Source organism: Netta rufina (genome assembly GCF_964035555.1).
Source record: "Netta rufina genome assembly, chromosome: 20".
NCBI classification, from domain to species: Eukaryota; Metazoa; Chordata; class Aves; order Anseriformes; family Anatidae; genus Netta; species Netta rufina.
The window spans coordinates 7,130,030-7,144,971 of record NC_140144.1 but is presented as its reverse complement, the minus strand read 5'-3'; the positions used below and the strand labels follow the sequence as shown (position 1 = coordinate 7,144,971).

The window sequence follows — 14,942 nt, the reverse complement described above, 5'->3', positions numbered from 1 at the left end:
CACCGGAGCAAACCTGCAGCCTTTCTCCAGGCTGCTGCACCTTCCACTCACAGAACCACTCCTGCGTTAATTCCCCAAATGCAGGCTTGGGGAAGAGCAGATTTGGACATTCCCCGGACCACACGGTGAGAAAAGGGACAAGACACCAGCTGCGCTTACTCTTCCATTGGTCTCCCCCTTCCACCAGCCCTGGTCGCCGCCGATCCTGCTGTAGATCTTCACCACGTCGCCCTCTCGCAGCGACAGCTCCCGCATGTCCCGCGCCGCGAAGTTGTAGCGTGCCACCGCCGTCCCTATGACCCGAGGGGTGAACACTGCGAGGGGACAGAGCAAAACATCAGCAGCAACCCCACCGAGCAGCCGAAGCCTGGGGAAAGCTCGGTGGGGTTCAACCTGGGTTTTCCATCGCGGCACCGGCTCCCGTTGCAGTGCCGCGACTCGGATCGGCTCTGGTCTCATCTGAACTGGTCAGATTGGGGCGGTCAGGGGTGAACTGAATCCTGCTGGGGATGTAGAGCCCTGGGGTCTGAGCAAGGGTAGCCCCCTCCGGCTGCCCACGAGGGGCTGGGACCCCTTGGTAGGGATTGCTAGGGTAAGGGGCATTTCTGAGAAGGGAAGGAGGTGGCATAAGGAAAGATTGCATAGGAATATATAATGACTAATGATGAAACCACAGAAAAATCCTTTTCCACCATTTACACCAGGTCTGGGTGCCGCACAGCTCCCCACACCTGATGGGACCACCCTGTCAGAAGGAGATTTGGCCAAGTCTGCTGGTGTTTGAACCACTTTGAAAAATTGAGTTATTGGGATCTCCTGGAGATGCTGAGTGGTGGATCTCCATCGCTTCAGGCAGGGAAACGTGGGGCAGAGGGGAGGAGAGATGGAGCCCTGTGCACAGAAGAACAGCAGGGGACCGGGGAAGAGCAGGGGCAGCGCTCGGCTTCCCTGCCCTGGCACCTGGGCAGGGGAAAGGAGGGCTGGAGGGCAAGGGTGGGAGGGACAGGATGGGTCCCATCACTGCAGGGCAAGCAAAGGAGGGAAAAAATGCACATTCTGGGGAGTTTGCAAAAAAGAAAAGAAAAGAAAAAGCCACCCTGAAGGTACATCAGGTGTTGGTGAAGCAGCCCTTTTTGTCCCAGGATTTGTCACAGTTCATTTAAATTTTAAAAAGTTTGCAAACCAAGGTTGAACTAAGTTTGAGGGAAAGCTTTGCCCAGATTTTCAGCTCTCGGGATGGACAGAGATGAGGATGGTGATGGAGGCGGTCCAGACACACAATGAGCAATCACTGGAGGGCTCGTTCATCCCTGCCAGGCTGGAGCAAGAGTCACGACAGCTTTGAACTCTTTCATCAGGAGCTTGCTCAGAGCCCATTTCTGCAAAAATTCACTTCTGCAATACTTTTTATGCAGTTTAAGCATCCTAAATTCCCAGTTACTTTTTAATACCTTGGAAAGTTGCGTTCTTCCCAAACACAGCATTAAGGAAAGCACATCTGGCTCTGCAGATGGTTTTCCCTGCCTAGCCTAAAGAACATGCTGAAAGGTAAAAGCATAAAGAGGACACATTTTTGCTCTGATCCCTGATAAATAGGGAGGAAGACACTGCTCTGTAATTTAAGGCCAGAGCTCCACTGCACTCTCCGCAGGGAGCTGAAGCCACAGAACATTTGACAGCCCAGGTTCCCCATCTCTTTGGCACGGAGCCCCTGAGCAGGCTGAGATCCCAGAGCTCAAAAGCTGCTGGACATTGAGGTGGTCTCCTTGCACAGCAAGGAAAACCAGGCTGAAAGATGGTGAGATGCCAATGCTCATTCGGTGAAACACACAGGATTAGCAGGTCGAGCTTGAAGTACATCATGAGATCCCAATGCGCTAGAGTTGTTTTTCATTAATTTAAATCCCCTTTCTCATTAGCAACAACTCCATCTTCTCCCTGAGTTAATTTTGGGGAGAGGGGGAGCGCATTTTGCTTCCAGAAAAACCTTAGTTAATTATAACGTGTTTCCAGGCTGTGTCCCTGGCAGGGCAGTGCTGGGGACCCCCTGAACTGCCTGCAGGTGGCTGGAGGGGTGGCAGAGGGACTGCAGGGACCAGGCAGGTCGCGCTGCGATGGCTTTCAAGCTGGGGATGCTGCAGGTCTCTCCGGGGGGAGAGGCGCTGGTACCTGACCAGAAGGGACTGGAGGAGCTCTGAGAAGAAAAGTTGAGGCCCTGAGGACTGAGAAAAGAAAAGTTGTAGGAAGCGCAGGAGGCTGCAAAGAGGTTAGAGAGAAACAGAAAGATGCAGAACACGCATTAAAAGGGAAATTAAAAAAAAATAAATAAATTGTAATGCACAATGCTGTAAAAGCCGACGGAGAGATACAGGGCAAAGCATGCAGCAGGTCTCGAGCGCAGGCTTGAAGCTGGGACAGCTGGTGGCAGATCTGACCACAGCCCTCAGCCTAGGGGTGTATTTGATTGGAAAAGATACTTAATCAACTTTCTAAAACTATTTTCCATTGGTATTCTTTTTAAAATACATCATGGAAAAAGTTTTAAAAGAATATTTTTTTCCCTATGAAGTAGTTTCTGCTCTCAAGCCTTCACACAAAACATTTTGCAATAGTGCAAATTTCGCTTTCCGTTTACTTTGATGTTTCTTTGGCTGGCAGACTTGCTGTTTCTCCCACCAGCCCCACTATAGGAGTCCCTCTGGGACTCAAACCAGAAGTGACAGTGAAACCAGAGCCACCAAAACACACGCACGCCGTGACACAGCCCACAGCTCACGCCGTGTCTGACCATGACAAGCAGGACCCAGTGTGCTCACGCTGCACCAAATGGTGCTTAAAATGGTGTGGGAAACCACGAGGGGGAAAGCAGCTAATACACTGCCTGGGGGGCTGCAGCTGTAACCCCCTTGCTCAGACCGTGCCCGCGAGGATTTCCATCAGGAGCATGACGATGCCTGCTGGGGAAGCCGAGTCTTACCTGGAGAGCGGGTGAAGGTTCTGGAGGTAGAGCGTTCCCGGGATTTATAGGGGTATTTTAGCGTTGTGTCCAGCTGTTTGAAGCTCTCCTTGAGCGAGTGGCTCTGGTAGTACTCAACCAGCTCCTGCAAAGGACGGGGGGCACTTGGCCGGGCGATGCTCTGCACAACTGGCAGCAGCCTGCCGCACGGCCCCAGGGGCCTCAAGGACATACCAGCAGGCTTTCGAACTTCTTGGCTTCCGTGATGTGAATCCAGTTGTCCTTCTCCACCACCTTGATGTGCTTCACTTCCTCGTTGAACCTGCGACAGGATGCAAAGACATTTAAGAAAACGCACGCTCGTGCTCCGACCCCGTCCGTCCTGGTAGCTCGCACTCACTTAATGCTGATGGCAAAGCGCTCAGCCTCGGCTGGCCGCTCCCGGATCAGGTAGGTGCCGCTGACGTGGGCCTTCAGCAGGTTGTCCGTCTGCTGCCGCTCCATGTTCCCTGCGAACCTGAGCCCGAGGTGCTGAGACCCGTGCTGAGCACCCTGCAAAGCCCCCATGAAGCCCCCGTGCCGCCCCGCGCAGCACCCTGCTTCCAAAGCAAATCACCTTCCAGGATAGTGCTTCCTTCGAGCAATGGCATGTTGTAGGCAAAAGGTGCATCCCTTTTAAAGGTGTGAGGGTCTTTTAAAGGTGTGAAGGTTGGGCAAGTAGAAAAAGGGGTCTCGTCTGAACCTCCACAAGCAGAAACAGAAGTGCCCAGAGATAAGAAGCTACCACCGAGCAGAGCAATGAGCGATGCCCTTTGAATTCCCCCCTGTTCCCAGGGCACCTAGAAAATCCCACTGCTTGGGAATTGTTCTCCAGGTTTCAGCGGGAGCTGCGGATAATTTAAACTCATGCTAATTTAGACTCGTGAACTTGAAAGCCTGGATGGAGCCAGCAGGAAGAAGCAGGAGGAAAGGGAAGCACAACCTCTCCTGACAAGGTGGGAATTTCTTCTTCCCTCCCCATATCATTTTCTGGGCTCAGAAAAAAAAACAAACACGAGGAGGAAGAAAGAGCAGAATCTCTCCTTTTGTCCCTCTCCATCAGTGATGAAATCCCCACAGGCGCTGTGGGTTTCAGTGCCTGGAACCAGTGCAACTGTGACAGGACACAAAGCATCTGCAACATGTACTCGGCTCCGTGTCAGAGTGGGTTTGTGACGGAGCAACAACTAAAAAGCAAAGCCAACGCATCTTTTTGGCTTTCAGGGGGACTCACCACGGGTACGCCGTGTAGTCGATCTCCCGGGATGGTGGCCGGCTGTTGGGAGGCTGCAAAGAGAGCACGGCTCGTTACTGCGAGGGCAGTGTTACAGCCAAGCCACCCTCCCTGCCCAAAACACCTGTGATGAGCACACTGCATTTTTTATTATCTGAGCCTTTTTTAAATTTGGAAGTGCCTGACAGCACTACTGAACATAGTGCAGGGCAGTTCTCTTGCACTGCAGCTGATATGAGGCTCCTGAGGTGGTACCATGGGCTCACTGCAGGGCAGGAATTGGGATCAAAAATCCCACTGGGATGGGCTGGGGAGAGCCAAAGGCCTTGTTGGGGCATCTCTTGTCTCCCAAAGTGGAACAGAATTCCCCTGCCACCCAACCGTAGCCCCTGCAGGTGCTCCTGGCTTAGCACATACCCTTGCGTCCACAGGGCAGGGCTTTACTGACGAGCTGGGGAAGTAACCCGACTTCTTCGTCTGCAGCAGCCGCCCCTGCAGAACACAGAAGGTGCAAATCAGCTGGGGATGGGCAGAGGAGCAAGGATTCTGCTGTGCAGGGCTGGGGACAGACCCCACTGCAGCTGCCGTGGACCCAGCCCAGCCCCACAGTACGGGAAAGGTGACAGAGGAAAGGGACGATGCAGGTGACACCGGTTTGAAACTTGCTGAGAGCTCAGCGAGGAAAGGGCCCTCACCTCCCACCACGGTGAGTCCGGGTCCCCCCTCAGCAGCTCGATCACGTCCCCAATCTGAAATGTCAGCACCGGTTTGCCGGGTGGCGCTGGGTTCCCGTGGTAATTCTGTACTGCCACCATTTTGGGACCTGGGAGGAGAGACACAAAGCAGTTTCCTGCTAAGTCCCTGCTAAGAAAAAACAAAACTGCAATAACCCCCCTGCTGTCTGCTGTTCCTTATCCGTAAACCACAAATCTAACGGCACCAGCAGACAGGAATTTGGGACAGAAAGCATGAAAACAAAAGGGATCAGCACCCACAGCAAACAGTATTGGCTCCTAAAGTTACATGGATGACCGAGTTCAGTGAGCGAAAACAAGCCAGCGAGGGACTGAGCCAAGCCAAAGCTCCAACTCCAAACCCTGCACCCAGGTTTGAACTTTGCTGTCGCAGACAGGCTCTCAACAGGCAATGCCCGGTCAGCACTGAACCTTGCCAGGTCCAGCAGCGATGCCCGTGACCACAAAACGCTTGCAAAATGCTTGCAAACAGGCGTCCTGCACTGGATTTCTGTAGGACCTGGGACCCGAGCACCTCTCTGTCCCTGGGAGCTTGCAGCCAAAGTCCAGTTGTCTTGCAAACACCAGCAGATTAAATAAGCTTCACAAACTGCACGAAAACCACAGTGTTTATCTTCAAAATGCTCCCCCACCTCTGCTGCCAGCTGCCTCTCCCTGCCCAGAGAGAGCTCTGTGCTTTTGCACTGTGTTTCCAAACCAGCAATTTGATTCAAGTTTCTTTTTGCCAGGCTTGGCTTTCCTTTCAACAGGAAAAGCACAAAAACAAACTGTTCCTTCTCCTTTGAGACAGAGCACGGGCAGGGTGGGCCCAGGGCTCCCCGTCCAGGTTAGTGTGAAGTGAAGGAAAATAAAATAAACAAATATATGAATAAAGTTGCAGCAAGCATCCAGTCTCATCTGAGGGCAGTGCCTGGGGTTGTGCATCCCACGTGGGTGGGAGGATGTTCCCCTGTCACCACCAGCGCCACTGTGGTTTGCTTTGGAGGAAGATCTGGCACAGGTTCACCAAGCTCTCCTCCTCTCTCTGGGACAGGGAGTTATTTACAGGGTGGAAGCTCTTCCCTGGTGGGCTAGGGGCCGAGCACAGGGAGGAGACCTGGCAGTAAGTGCAGCTTTGGAGGGCAGGAGGAGAGCCCCAGACATCCCGTTCTGTCCCGTCCCATCCCATCCCACTGCCTGGGATCCCAAAGCTCCGTTCCCAGAAGCTTTCCCCACCCCATGTGCTCAAGCCTCAGTGACACCTTCAGCTACCACCAAGATGCCCTCTTGCAATACAGCAATGCCCTTACCGGGTCCAGCACTCAGCAAATCCTGCAAAAAGAGAAGAAAAAGCCCCCGTGAGGACACAGCAGTCCCAGCTCTCCCCAGTTAAAGACAATGTGATGTGAAACCAGGTGCTGGCACCTCCCAAGGCCCACGGTGCTGTGTAAACCAGGCCAGTTTTAGCCGTCAGTCCCCAGTCCTGTCCCCAGAGTGCCTGGGACCCCCGAGATTGGTGCTGTGCCCCCCCAGGAGCTGCCCGTGCCCAGACCAGGTGAGGACATGGGCCTGCCCCATGCAGAGAGGGAAAAGGGCCATCGAGCAACGTACCTGCTCTGCTGAAGAACCTGCAAGAGACATGTTGAAACAGGTGGTTAATTTAACAGGCCATAAACCCCTTACTTCTCTTGGTGCCATGAGAATTCATAAAGTGGCATCAACACCTGGCCAGAACCAAAGGAGAGCCAGGCAGGGGCTGGGGCCACTGCTTGGCTCAGGGCCTGGTGGCAAGAGACGAGAGGGGCTGGAGCTGGCCTGGCCGTTTTCTCACTTGCACCAAAAGTTTTGAAATTTCATTTCTTCTCCATTCCCCTCCCAAACCCCTTCCGATGCTGCTTCACGAAAATCCCCCACATCCTCCCCGCCACAAAGCTCCAGTGCTGAGCTGGGCGGTCTCAGGAGCACCAAAGATCTGCCCAGATTAGCTCAGGGACAGGGATTTCTGCCTCCCACACCCCAGTGCTACAGGGTCTGGAGGCTTCTCCCTCTCACCACAAGCGTGAACCCTGCAGAGCTTGCTCCTGTGTGCACCAACCAACATTTTCAGATGGAGAAGTCATCGGCCAGCCCCCTTAAAGGCCTTTCCTCACCCCACGTGCACCCCACAGCGCACACAGAGCTCCTGTGATTTGTGGCCATACAGGGATGGGACTGTTTGATTTTTGGTGTTTTGTTTTTGTTTAAAACCATCAGCCTTTATGAACTGTAGCCCTGAGAAGTGGCTGGCAGCATCCTCAGATTTTGGTAGGTGTTAAAACAAACAGCTGACGGAGCTGTCTCGGGAAGATCTTTGGGATCATCTCATACATTCACCTCCTTGCCAGAAGCTGCCAATGCTGACAAATAACTCACCGATCTTGCAGGGAGGAATGATTTCCAAGCACTCCTTATGAGCACCAGCTCCACATTTTGGGCAGAGATAGCCCTGGTAGAACGTTCCTCTGTGGAAAACAAAACAAACAAAAAAAGAAGTCACAAAGCCTTAATTCAGCCCCAGCTCCAAGACCTGCTTCCGTATTTGAGTGCAGAGGCAGAAAAGCCAGGAGGATGTGGCTCACCTGAGGAACATCTTGCACGCTTTGCAGTTGGTAGTCTTCTCAAACGTGTACATCTGAAAGCTGTGGTGATTCGCGTTGGCTTTCTCTGGCTTTATGTTGGACCTGAGGGGAAGGGCCAGGGGTTACTGACCTGCCCCCAGGGCCTCTCGTAGCAGGGGGTGTTTGCATTTTGGACAAAATTTGGAAATGCTTTGGTGCAAACACTCGGGGCAGGTGATTCTGTGCTGGGCCCAAACTCCTTTTAATCAGAGACCCATCCTGCAAGCCCCCGTGAACCGCCCCGTCACAGGCTCGGCTGTCGGAGCTGGTCTCTGACAATCAGCAAGCCCCAGACACCTTCCCCCCCGTGCCGAGCGCTCACATTGCCATCTCAAACTGCTCCATCCACTTCCTCTTCATTTCCTCTGTCTTGCAGAAGAACTGGAAGCCCTGCTTTCCTTGGAGGTGGATTAGGTAGAAGCCATAGGACCACTGCAAGAGGAAACGAGAGAACCGATTGAACCGCTGCTCTCACAGCAGCAGAGCAACAAGACATGGCACACTTTTATCCAGGCTTCTCAAGAATTACTCTTAATTCCTGCCCCTTTCCCTGCTCCTGAAGGACTACAGCACCTTTGTGTGGATAACAGCAGGGAAGAAGGAAGAACAGCTCTTTATCTCTACAACACATTACAGCTAACGATGCCTGAATCAGCTCTGCACTGTGCACTAGGGCCAAACGGGATTTTACGGTGGCAGATGAGAGAACCCGGATTTTTCTGCTTCAGTGGATCCTCCCCAGCCATTACTCCTCTCCCTGACAGCCCAGGAGGAACATCTGACCTGCCCAATGCCCATATGCTCTGCCTGTCTCGTTACAACACTGCACAGAGAAACACGAGAGAAAATTGTGTGCTTTGCTTACCATTTTTCCATGAGACTAGAAAGCATAGGAGAGCAAAGTGGAAACATATTTCAGTAAAACACAAAGCTAACAGCATTTCTTCAGCACCCAAGTGGCAACATCAGCTATTCTCACCCGACAGCCACTGCTCCCATCTGTACAACACCTCCCTGCATCGTGCCTTGGTGGATTAACTAACTGGTACCTGGGAGGAGGTTTTCCTCCATGGCCGCAGGCTAAGCCCCAAACCACTGGCAAAATGATGTTCCTTTGCCGAGTGCTGATTTTGGCAGGCTGGTGGCAGCGCTGGCATTGCCTTGCCAGGGACCTTCCCTCCCTGCCCCACTCCCTGCCGACCCTTGCTGCCAGGAGCTGCTTTCTCTCCCTCCTGGCAAACCATCCCAGCCTCTCCAGGGCTGTTTTCCAAGGCTGGAGGTCAAAGGATCAAGCCCAACCCCACCTTTGTAAGCATTTCCCAAACTCTCTGTAAGGCTGCCCTGAAAGCCGAGCCTTTATGTTCCAGCATTTTGCGAGCTCTGATTCTATTTTAAAAGGCTGCTGGAAATGTGCTGCCCAAGGAGTGGCCCGAACAGCTCCACAAAGCTCTCCAGCAGAGCTAATCCCCGGTCCACCTACCTTCTTAATGTCCTTGTTGTTCATAGGGTCGTCCGTCATCTTGTGGAAGAACAGCTCGATAATTTCTTTCAGCTCGTAATTGTAGCCTTTCCTTTTGCAGACGATCACCACTTTATCAAATAAAAATAAATACCTGCCCAAAGCAAGCAAACAAACAAGCGAGTCAGTCAGACCTCAAATTACGGCCCCCGTTCAGGGGAAAGGGTTTGGGAAGCTCTGCAGAGCATCCCCAGCCCGCACAGCTCAATGCTCCCCCTGTGCTATAATTCCACATCGATGGTGCTTTCTGTCAATGCGACTCCAGGCAGTAATTGAATAATCGGGCACAAAATATCTGGAGATGGGCGGCCACGTGCCTGGTGCAGGTAATTCAAGAGGCATTAACCCAGCGCACAGGTCACCGAGCAGCTGTTTGCAGAGCAGCCCCGGAGGCGAGGGGGGAGGCCAAACAAAGGGCATGTTTTGGGGTGGGGGAAACTTCTGAGGACTGCTTTTCTCCTTCAAAATTTAAATTTTAAGTTGTGCTTTCTATCCCTTCCTGCAGAGAGCAGCAGTAGCCAAATGGCTCCGCTGGCTGTGTCACCCTAGCAGGGACAATCGGGGACTTCGGGGAAGGGTCTCCTTTTATCTTTTAGGAGGATGCTGCTGCTCGCTCACCTGTCCTGCTTGGTGTGGTTCACGATGGAGCGGACCTTCAGCTCGCCGTCTATCTTCGGCCTCCCGAACTCCTCCAGCTTCACTTGCTGCAGAAAGCAAAGCGGGGCTCAGATCTGCAGCTCCTGTGCCCGGGATCACCCTCGCCAAGGGCAACCCAAGCCCAAGCATGGCCCTGACACCAGGAGGGGGACCACAGGAGGACCAGCACCCTGTCCCAAGGCAGGGCTCAAAGTAGTTTCGGAAGGCTTGGCCTCCAGAAAGCAAAATTCCAACAAAATAAGTTTTATTTACAGGGTTTTCTACAAAACTGGAGCCAGGGCTCTGTAGTTTTGATACCCATCCTGAATCAGGACTGGACATTTTGGGGCAGGTTGGAATCCAACTGATAGTCTCACCAGTTGGATTTTCAGCTCGAAATGCTTGCACACTACTCAGGGCCGCACCACCACCGAGCCCCATGAATCAGCCCACTTATGTGCTTCTTACAGAAAGAAAAATACCATGAAGAGTCACCGCGAGTCAGGAAAATAAATATTTTATCCAGCTGTGTGTACAGTCTATAATTATTTCATTGCTGTGCCATGTGGGCTCTGTATACATAACACCAATCATTCCACAACTTCCAGCCCCGTGCAGCGAAAGGGAACACCCGAGCAGAACGTGTGTGGGATTGATCTGCAGACAGGAGTCACTGCTTTGCTAACATTTCATCTCCTGCACGTCAAAGCTGCTCTCCGCCTGCTGCAAGTCGAGAAGGAGCTGCTTAATGCCCCCATTTGCATTCGCGTTTTTATGGCGTGCCACGTCTGGTTGTTCGCACAGATTTGGATCATCATGACTGCTTCAATCAAAACCTGTGAGCTGCAATGGCCCAGATCCCACTTGAGATTTTTTTTTGCAGGTTTCTCTTGAAAATTAAGCATTTTGCCTCCCTCTGTTAAGTAATCATCAATTAAAAGTTCATCGTTTTCAAACCTTTGGCTTAAAGAACCCAAACCTGCCATGCCTCCGGGAAGCCCTTGGGGTGGGCAGTGCTCAGCATCTCCCCCCCTCAGCCCTTTTGAAGCATCTCAGGTGTCAGACCCTAAATTGCATTACCCCAGCGTAAATCCAGCCTGCAGAGCAGCTGTGCCTGCAGCTGACCCACCACAAATTGGGGGAAAAAGCTCGTTAGCCTGCAGCTCTGCTGCTGAACATTAAATTAATGGGCTCGTTCAGGGCTAAAAGCACAGGAGTGCTGGGGGGTGGCTGGTGCATGGTAATGGGACCATGTGTTTGAGGCCTCTGGAGTTTGGAAGATAAGATTCCCTTTAAAATAGCTGCTTGAGATTTTGGAATTAGGTGCATATTGCACACGCCATCCTCCTCCAATTAGGCCTTGATGCACTTTCAAGAGCATGAACGTCTAGGCCAGCATTTTGTTGCCTTGACCACAAAAGAAAACTACTTTAGGTAGCAGGTGACAGTTGATTTGGGGATTTCTTGGGTCACCCCTACACTAACAGCATGAGCAAAAGCTGGAGAAACATTTTCAGTGTAATACCACCAACAAAACCCACCCTGTATCACACCCAAATCATTATTTTTTTTTATGAAGCAATCATTTCTGTTCTGTGTGAACACTGTCAATGGTCGGGGACTGTGTGAAAACACAGGGATCTTTCTTGGGTAGCACATCCCAAATAACTAACAAATAACACTGAATTCAGTAAGAACTGCACCAAAAAAGCAAATATGCTCATCCTGATCTAGTTAAAGTTGGGGATGAGAATCTTCCAACTTACCAAATTTTCTATAGAACTCTGAAATTCGCTGATTTTCTTTAAAGTCTCTTTGTCTCTCTTTACTTCGTTTATGTACATGGCCAAGTCCTGAAAAGAAAAGCGAGTGTTGATTTTTAGTTCCCATACAAAGCTAGCACCTCCACTAAAGCAGACACCACGTGTCCCCCGCTCCCCTTTCCTCGCATGAGACCAGAAGCAGCTCTGCAAGAACCCAAAAAGCACAGGGTGTTGTGAGCACAGGCGTCACCAGAAGAAAAGGAAAAGCAGCTTGGCAGATTTCTGCTGAATTACAAACAAAACCCAGCAGTTTCAGTCGAAGCAAAGGAGCCCATCCTGGCACCCAGCATCGCTGCCTGCACCCCTGGGCTCCATCCCAGCACCCCAGGGCATGCCCTGTGCCCTGTGCTGTGCTGGCACTGCTCGACCAGGCAGCTGCTGCAATTTTTCCCATTTCCCAGAAGAGGGCAATGCTTTAATCCAGTGGTACACGAGCAGGCAGACAGCTCCTGCTGCGATGGCAAACCCAACACATGGCTTTTGCCTGGTGCGAGCCCTGGCAGCACCCTTTACTCCCAGCTCTCATCACCTTGATTCCCATCATCGCCCCAGATAAAAAAGCTCCAAGCCAGCCTTCTTTGTCAAAACATCCACGTCTGTAAAATAACTGCTTTGGATGCACGTTTGGATGCTGGGAAGGGCACTTGCCACAACTTGGCCCTGCTGGCAGCCCACAAGAGCATCCCTAAATCCAGCGCTTCTGAACTCCAGGATTTCCAACCACACAAAAAGGTGGTTTGGAGAAATACGGAGACACTCAATGGTGCTTGATCTTCTCTGAAAAATTCCCTGCTTCTCCAAATTTTGACCCACCAGACGGGGAACCCAGCTCCTTCAACTGAAACTACTTCTCACATCCTTCCAACTGTATCTTCGATGCCTGTTTGCTTCTGATCTGCTCCCAGCCTCCTTGTTCTCAACAACAGCTCCTGTCACTTTGGATTAAATCTGAGCAGGGAATTTTTTAAGACAACCCTCCAGGCGAGACCTTCCCCGGCTTCCCAACACAGGAAGGGTTAATCACAGATGATAATCACAAGTCTGCATGACAATACTCGTAACATCACCAAGTGCCCAGGCCAGCCAGTGGCAGGGACGGTTATGAAGAATGACAAAACTAAAAGCCTCATGAAACCAGGCTGGCATTCTCCGTCAGCACTTGAGTGTTCAGCAGAGCATTTGTTCCCTTCTGCTGAGCAAATCTGTCTCACGTGCAAAGGGGAAACCCAATCCCAGGATCATCGGTGGCTCGAAACAGCGGCAGCAATGTGCAGAGCGGGTCTGCAGGATTTACCAGGGAACCTGCCTCACCTCCCCGTCCCGTGGGGTTCAGCTCTGTGCTCACGTGGAGGGACAATGCACGCACCAAATACCTCCACGAGAAGCTTTTTGGTGCAAACTGCCACTGCCTTGTGCTAGCAACCACGCGGGCAAAATAAAAGGGAGGTGAAGCCCTTTGGGAAACGCGCTTCCAGCTGTAGGCACGCACCCCCTGCACAGCTCTCAGGAGGGGACAGCAGGATAATAGCGTCTGCCAGCACGGGAAACAGAAAGGCTGGAATCTCGATGAAAAACATTACTTGTATGTTAAGCCTTGGTTTACAAATCAATTAAAATCAAACTGCTCTGCTTCCTTCGCCCCCGGCGAGCCCTGTGCGGTCTGAATTGCATCCGCGCTCTCCTGGAGATGGGGCAGGGAAAGCAAACAAAGCTCTCAGCTTCCTCCAAATAATGCTGACTCTGTAGTGCAACCGGACTGTGTACATTTATTTATTAGCAGAGGTAGTGGGGGATGCCGTTATTACGAGGCCATAAGCAGGGTTTAACAGCTGTCACTGCGTTTGTCACTTTGTCTCATCGGCCAGGACATTTTGGGGACAGAGGTGATTTGTGGCACGAGGAAGAATCCCTTCCCTTGCTCCCTTCTCTCGCCCAGAGCGTTCATCTGAGGCCATGGTCATGTATCGTGGAGAGGGAATGCAATGTCCTTTACACAACCTCGGCTAGGACGACCTACATATCGGCTCTGCCTTCACTGGCTTGCAGGGATAGCAGCTAAAAAGGTCACCAGCCTTATGTAACTGCCAGGAAATGCAGTGTCATTAAAAAAGCTGAGGCTCGGAGGTAGAAAACAAACAAAGTGACCTCAGAGCACACGAATGATGCTGGGGATGAATCCCGTGGTGCTCTACGAGAGGAAAACTGGATGCAACCATCACCTTCCCATCAGATTCTGCTGGGAATGGTCCTGCTGTGAATTTGGGGTGCCCAAGGGGATGTACCCAAGTCACAAAACCTTTGGGTGAGTCCCCAGCTCCACCTCCTCAAAAAATTTAAAACAAATCCGGGTTTTGCCACAAGAAGTCTAGGTTTCTGGAAACATTATTTTCTTCGAAAAAATACACTTGGAGAGCAGACCCCCCAGCCTGGATGACACCGTGCAGGCAGGGGCTGACTCCAGGGGTGCCCCTAGGCTTGCAAGTACAGCTGGAGCTCCTCCAGATCCCTACCAGAAAACCAAGAGCCAAATTTGGCACGGCCCCTTTACCCCCAACAGTAATTAGTGAAAAGTCCTACATTGTCAGCAAACACCAGCTTCCCCAGACGCTCAGGGAGGAAGATAACGGTGATGACTAGAGCTGTGCTGCGAAGCAATCCCGTCAAACAGCACCCAACGCACACACGTGTCCTAAAGGAGGGGACGCTGCCTTCTCCCAGGCTGCTGGGCTGTCTGTCACCTACACACCCGTACCTGCATCGCTTCCAGAGCCTCCTTCAGCTGCTGCTTCTCTGGGCGCTCTGACGAGTGGCTGAGCAGCTCCTGAAACACAAAAGCAGGGGATGCATGGGGGGAGCTGCCCGCATCGGTGCTGCGGCCATGGGACAGGGACGGCGCCAACTTGCTGGTGCTGCAGAGAGCCGTTACACGGAGCTGACGGCAGGAATTTCACACATAATCAGATTATATGCAAGCTTATTTGATATTCATTAACCGCCTCTTGTGGCTAACAAGTGCAGAATTACCCCAGGTCACCATACTTTAAGAGACGGCACAAATATTATGTCGTGTTAAGTAGCTCTAGTAATTATTTCATTTGAAAGGGGGGAAAAAAAACAACCAAACCTCACTCTGCATCTGGCAATGCTTCCTTCTCTACTGTAAATGCCAAAAGATACTACAGCGAGGATGGCAGCTGGAGGGAAGTGCTAATGCTGAAACACTTACTTTTAGCAGGAGATGGTATTTCAAAACTCTCTGCATTGGAACCACCAGCAGATCCTGCAATTTAAATTTCCCATCCTGGACCTTCAGCGTGCATTCCTATTAAAGAAATCGATAAGGC

The 14,942-nt window shown here is 51.8% G+C and overlaps 1 protein-coding gene across 1 annotated transcript in view; it reads right to left on the bottom strand.

The window, feature by feature from the left end:
* Positions 1-14,942, bottom strand: part of VAV2 (vav guanine nucleotide exchange factor 2) — a gene marked incomplete at its 5' end in the record, with an annotated part of 120,406 nt that overhangs the window by 491 nt on the left and 104,973 nt on the right. The window contains 17 exons of the mRNA XM_084299258.1: positions 160-314; positions 2,978-3,101; positions 3,191-3,278; positions 3,357-3,473; positions 4,230-4,282; positions 4,647-4,721; positions 4,925-5,052; positions 6,274-6,295; positions 6,575-6,591; positions 7,376-7,464; positions 7,582-7,683; positions 7,943-8,052; positions 9,101-9,233; positions 9,758-9,843; positions 11,542-11,628; positions 14,351-14,419; positions 14,825-14,920. Of these exons, the coding sequence (XP_084155384.1) occupies positions 160-314; positions 2,978-3,101; positions 3,191-3,278; positions 3,357-3,473; positions 4,230-4,282; positions 4,647-4,721; positions 4,925-5,052; positions 6,274-6,295; positions 6,575-6,591; positions 7,376-7,464; positions 7,582-7,683; positions 7,943-8,052; positions 9,101-9,233; positions 9,758-9,843; positions 11,542-11,628; positions 14,351-14,419; positions 14,825-14,920 (1,551 nt within the window). The remainder of the gene's footprint in view (positions 1-159; positions 315-2,977; positions 3,102-3,190; positions 3,279-3,356; positions 3,474-4,229; positions 4,283-4,646; positions 4,722-4,924; positions 5,053-6,273; positions 6,296-6,574; positions 6,592-7,375; positions 7,465-7,581; positions 7,684-7,942; positions 8,053-9,100; positions 9,234-9,757; positions 9,844-11,541; positions 11,629-14,350; positions 14,420-14,824; positions 14,921-14,942) is intronic.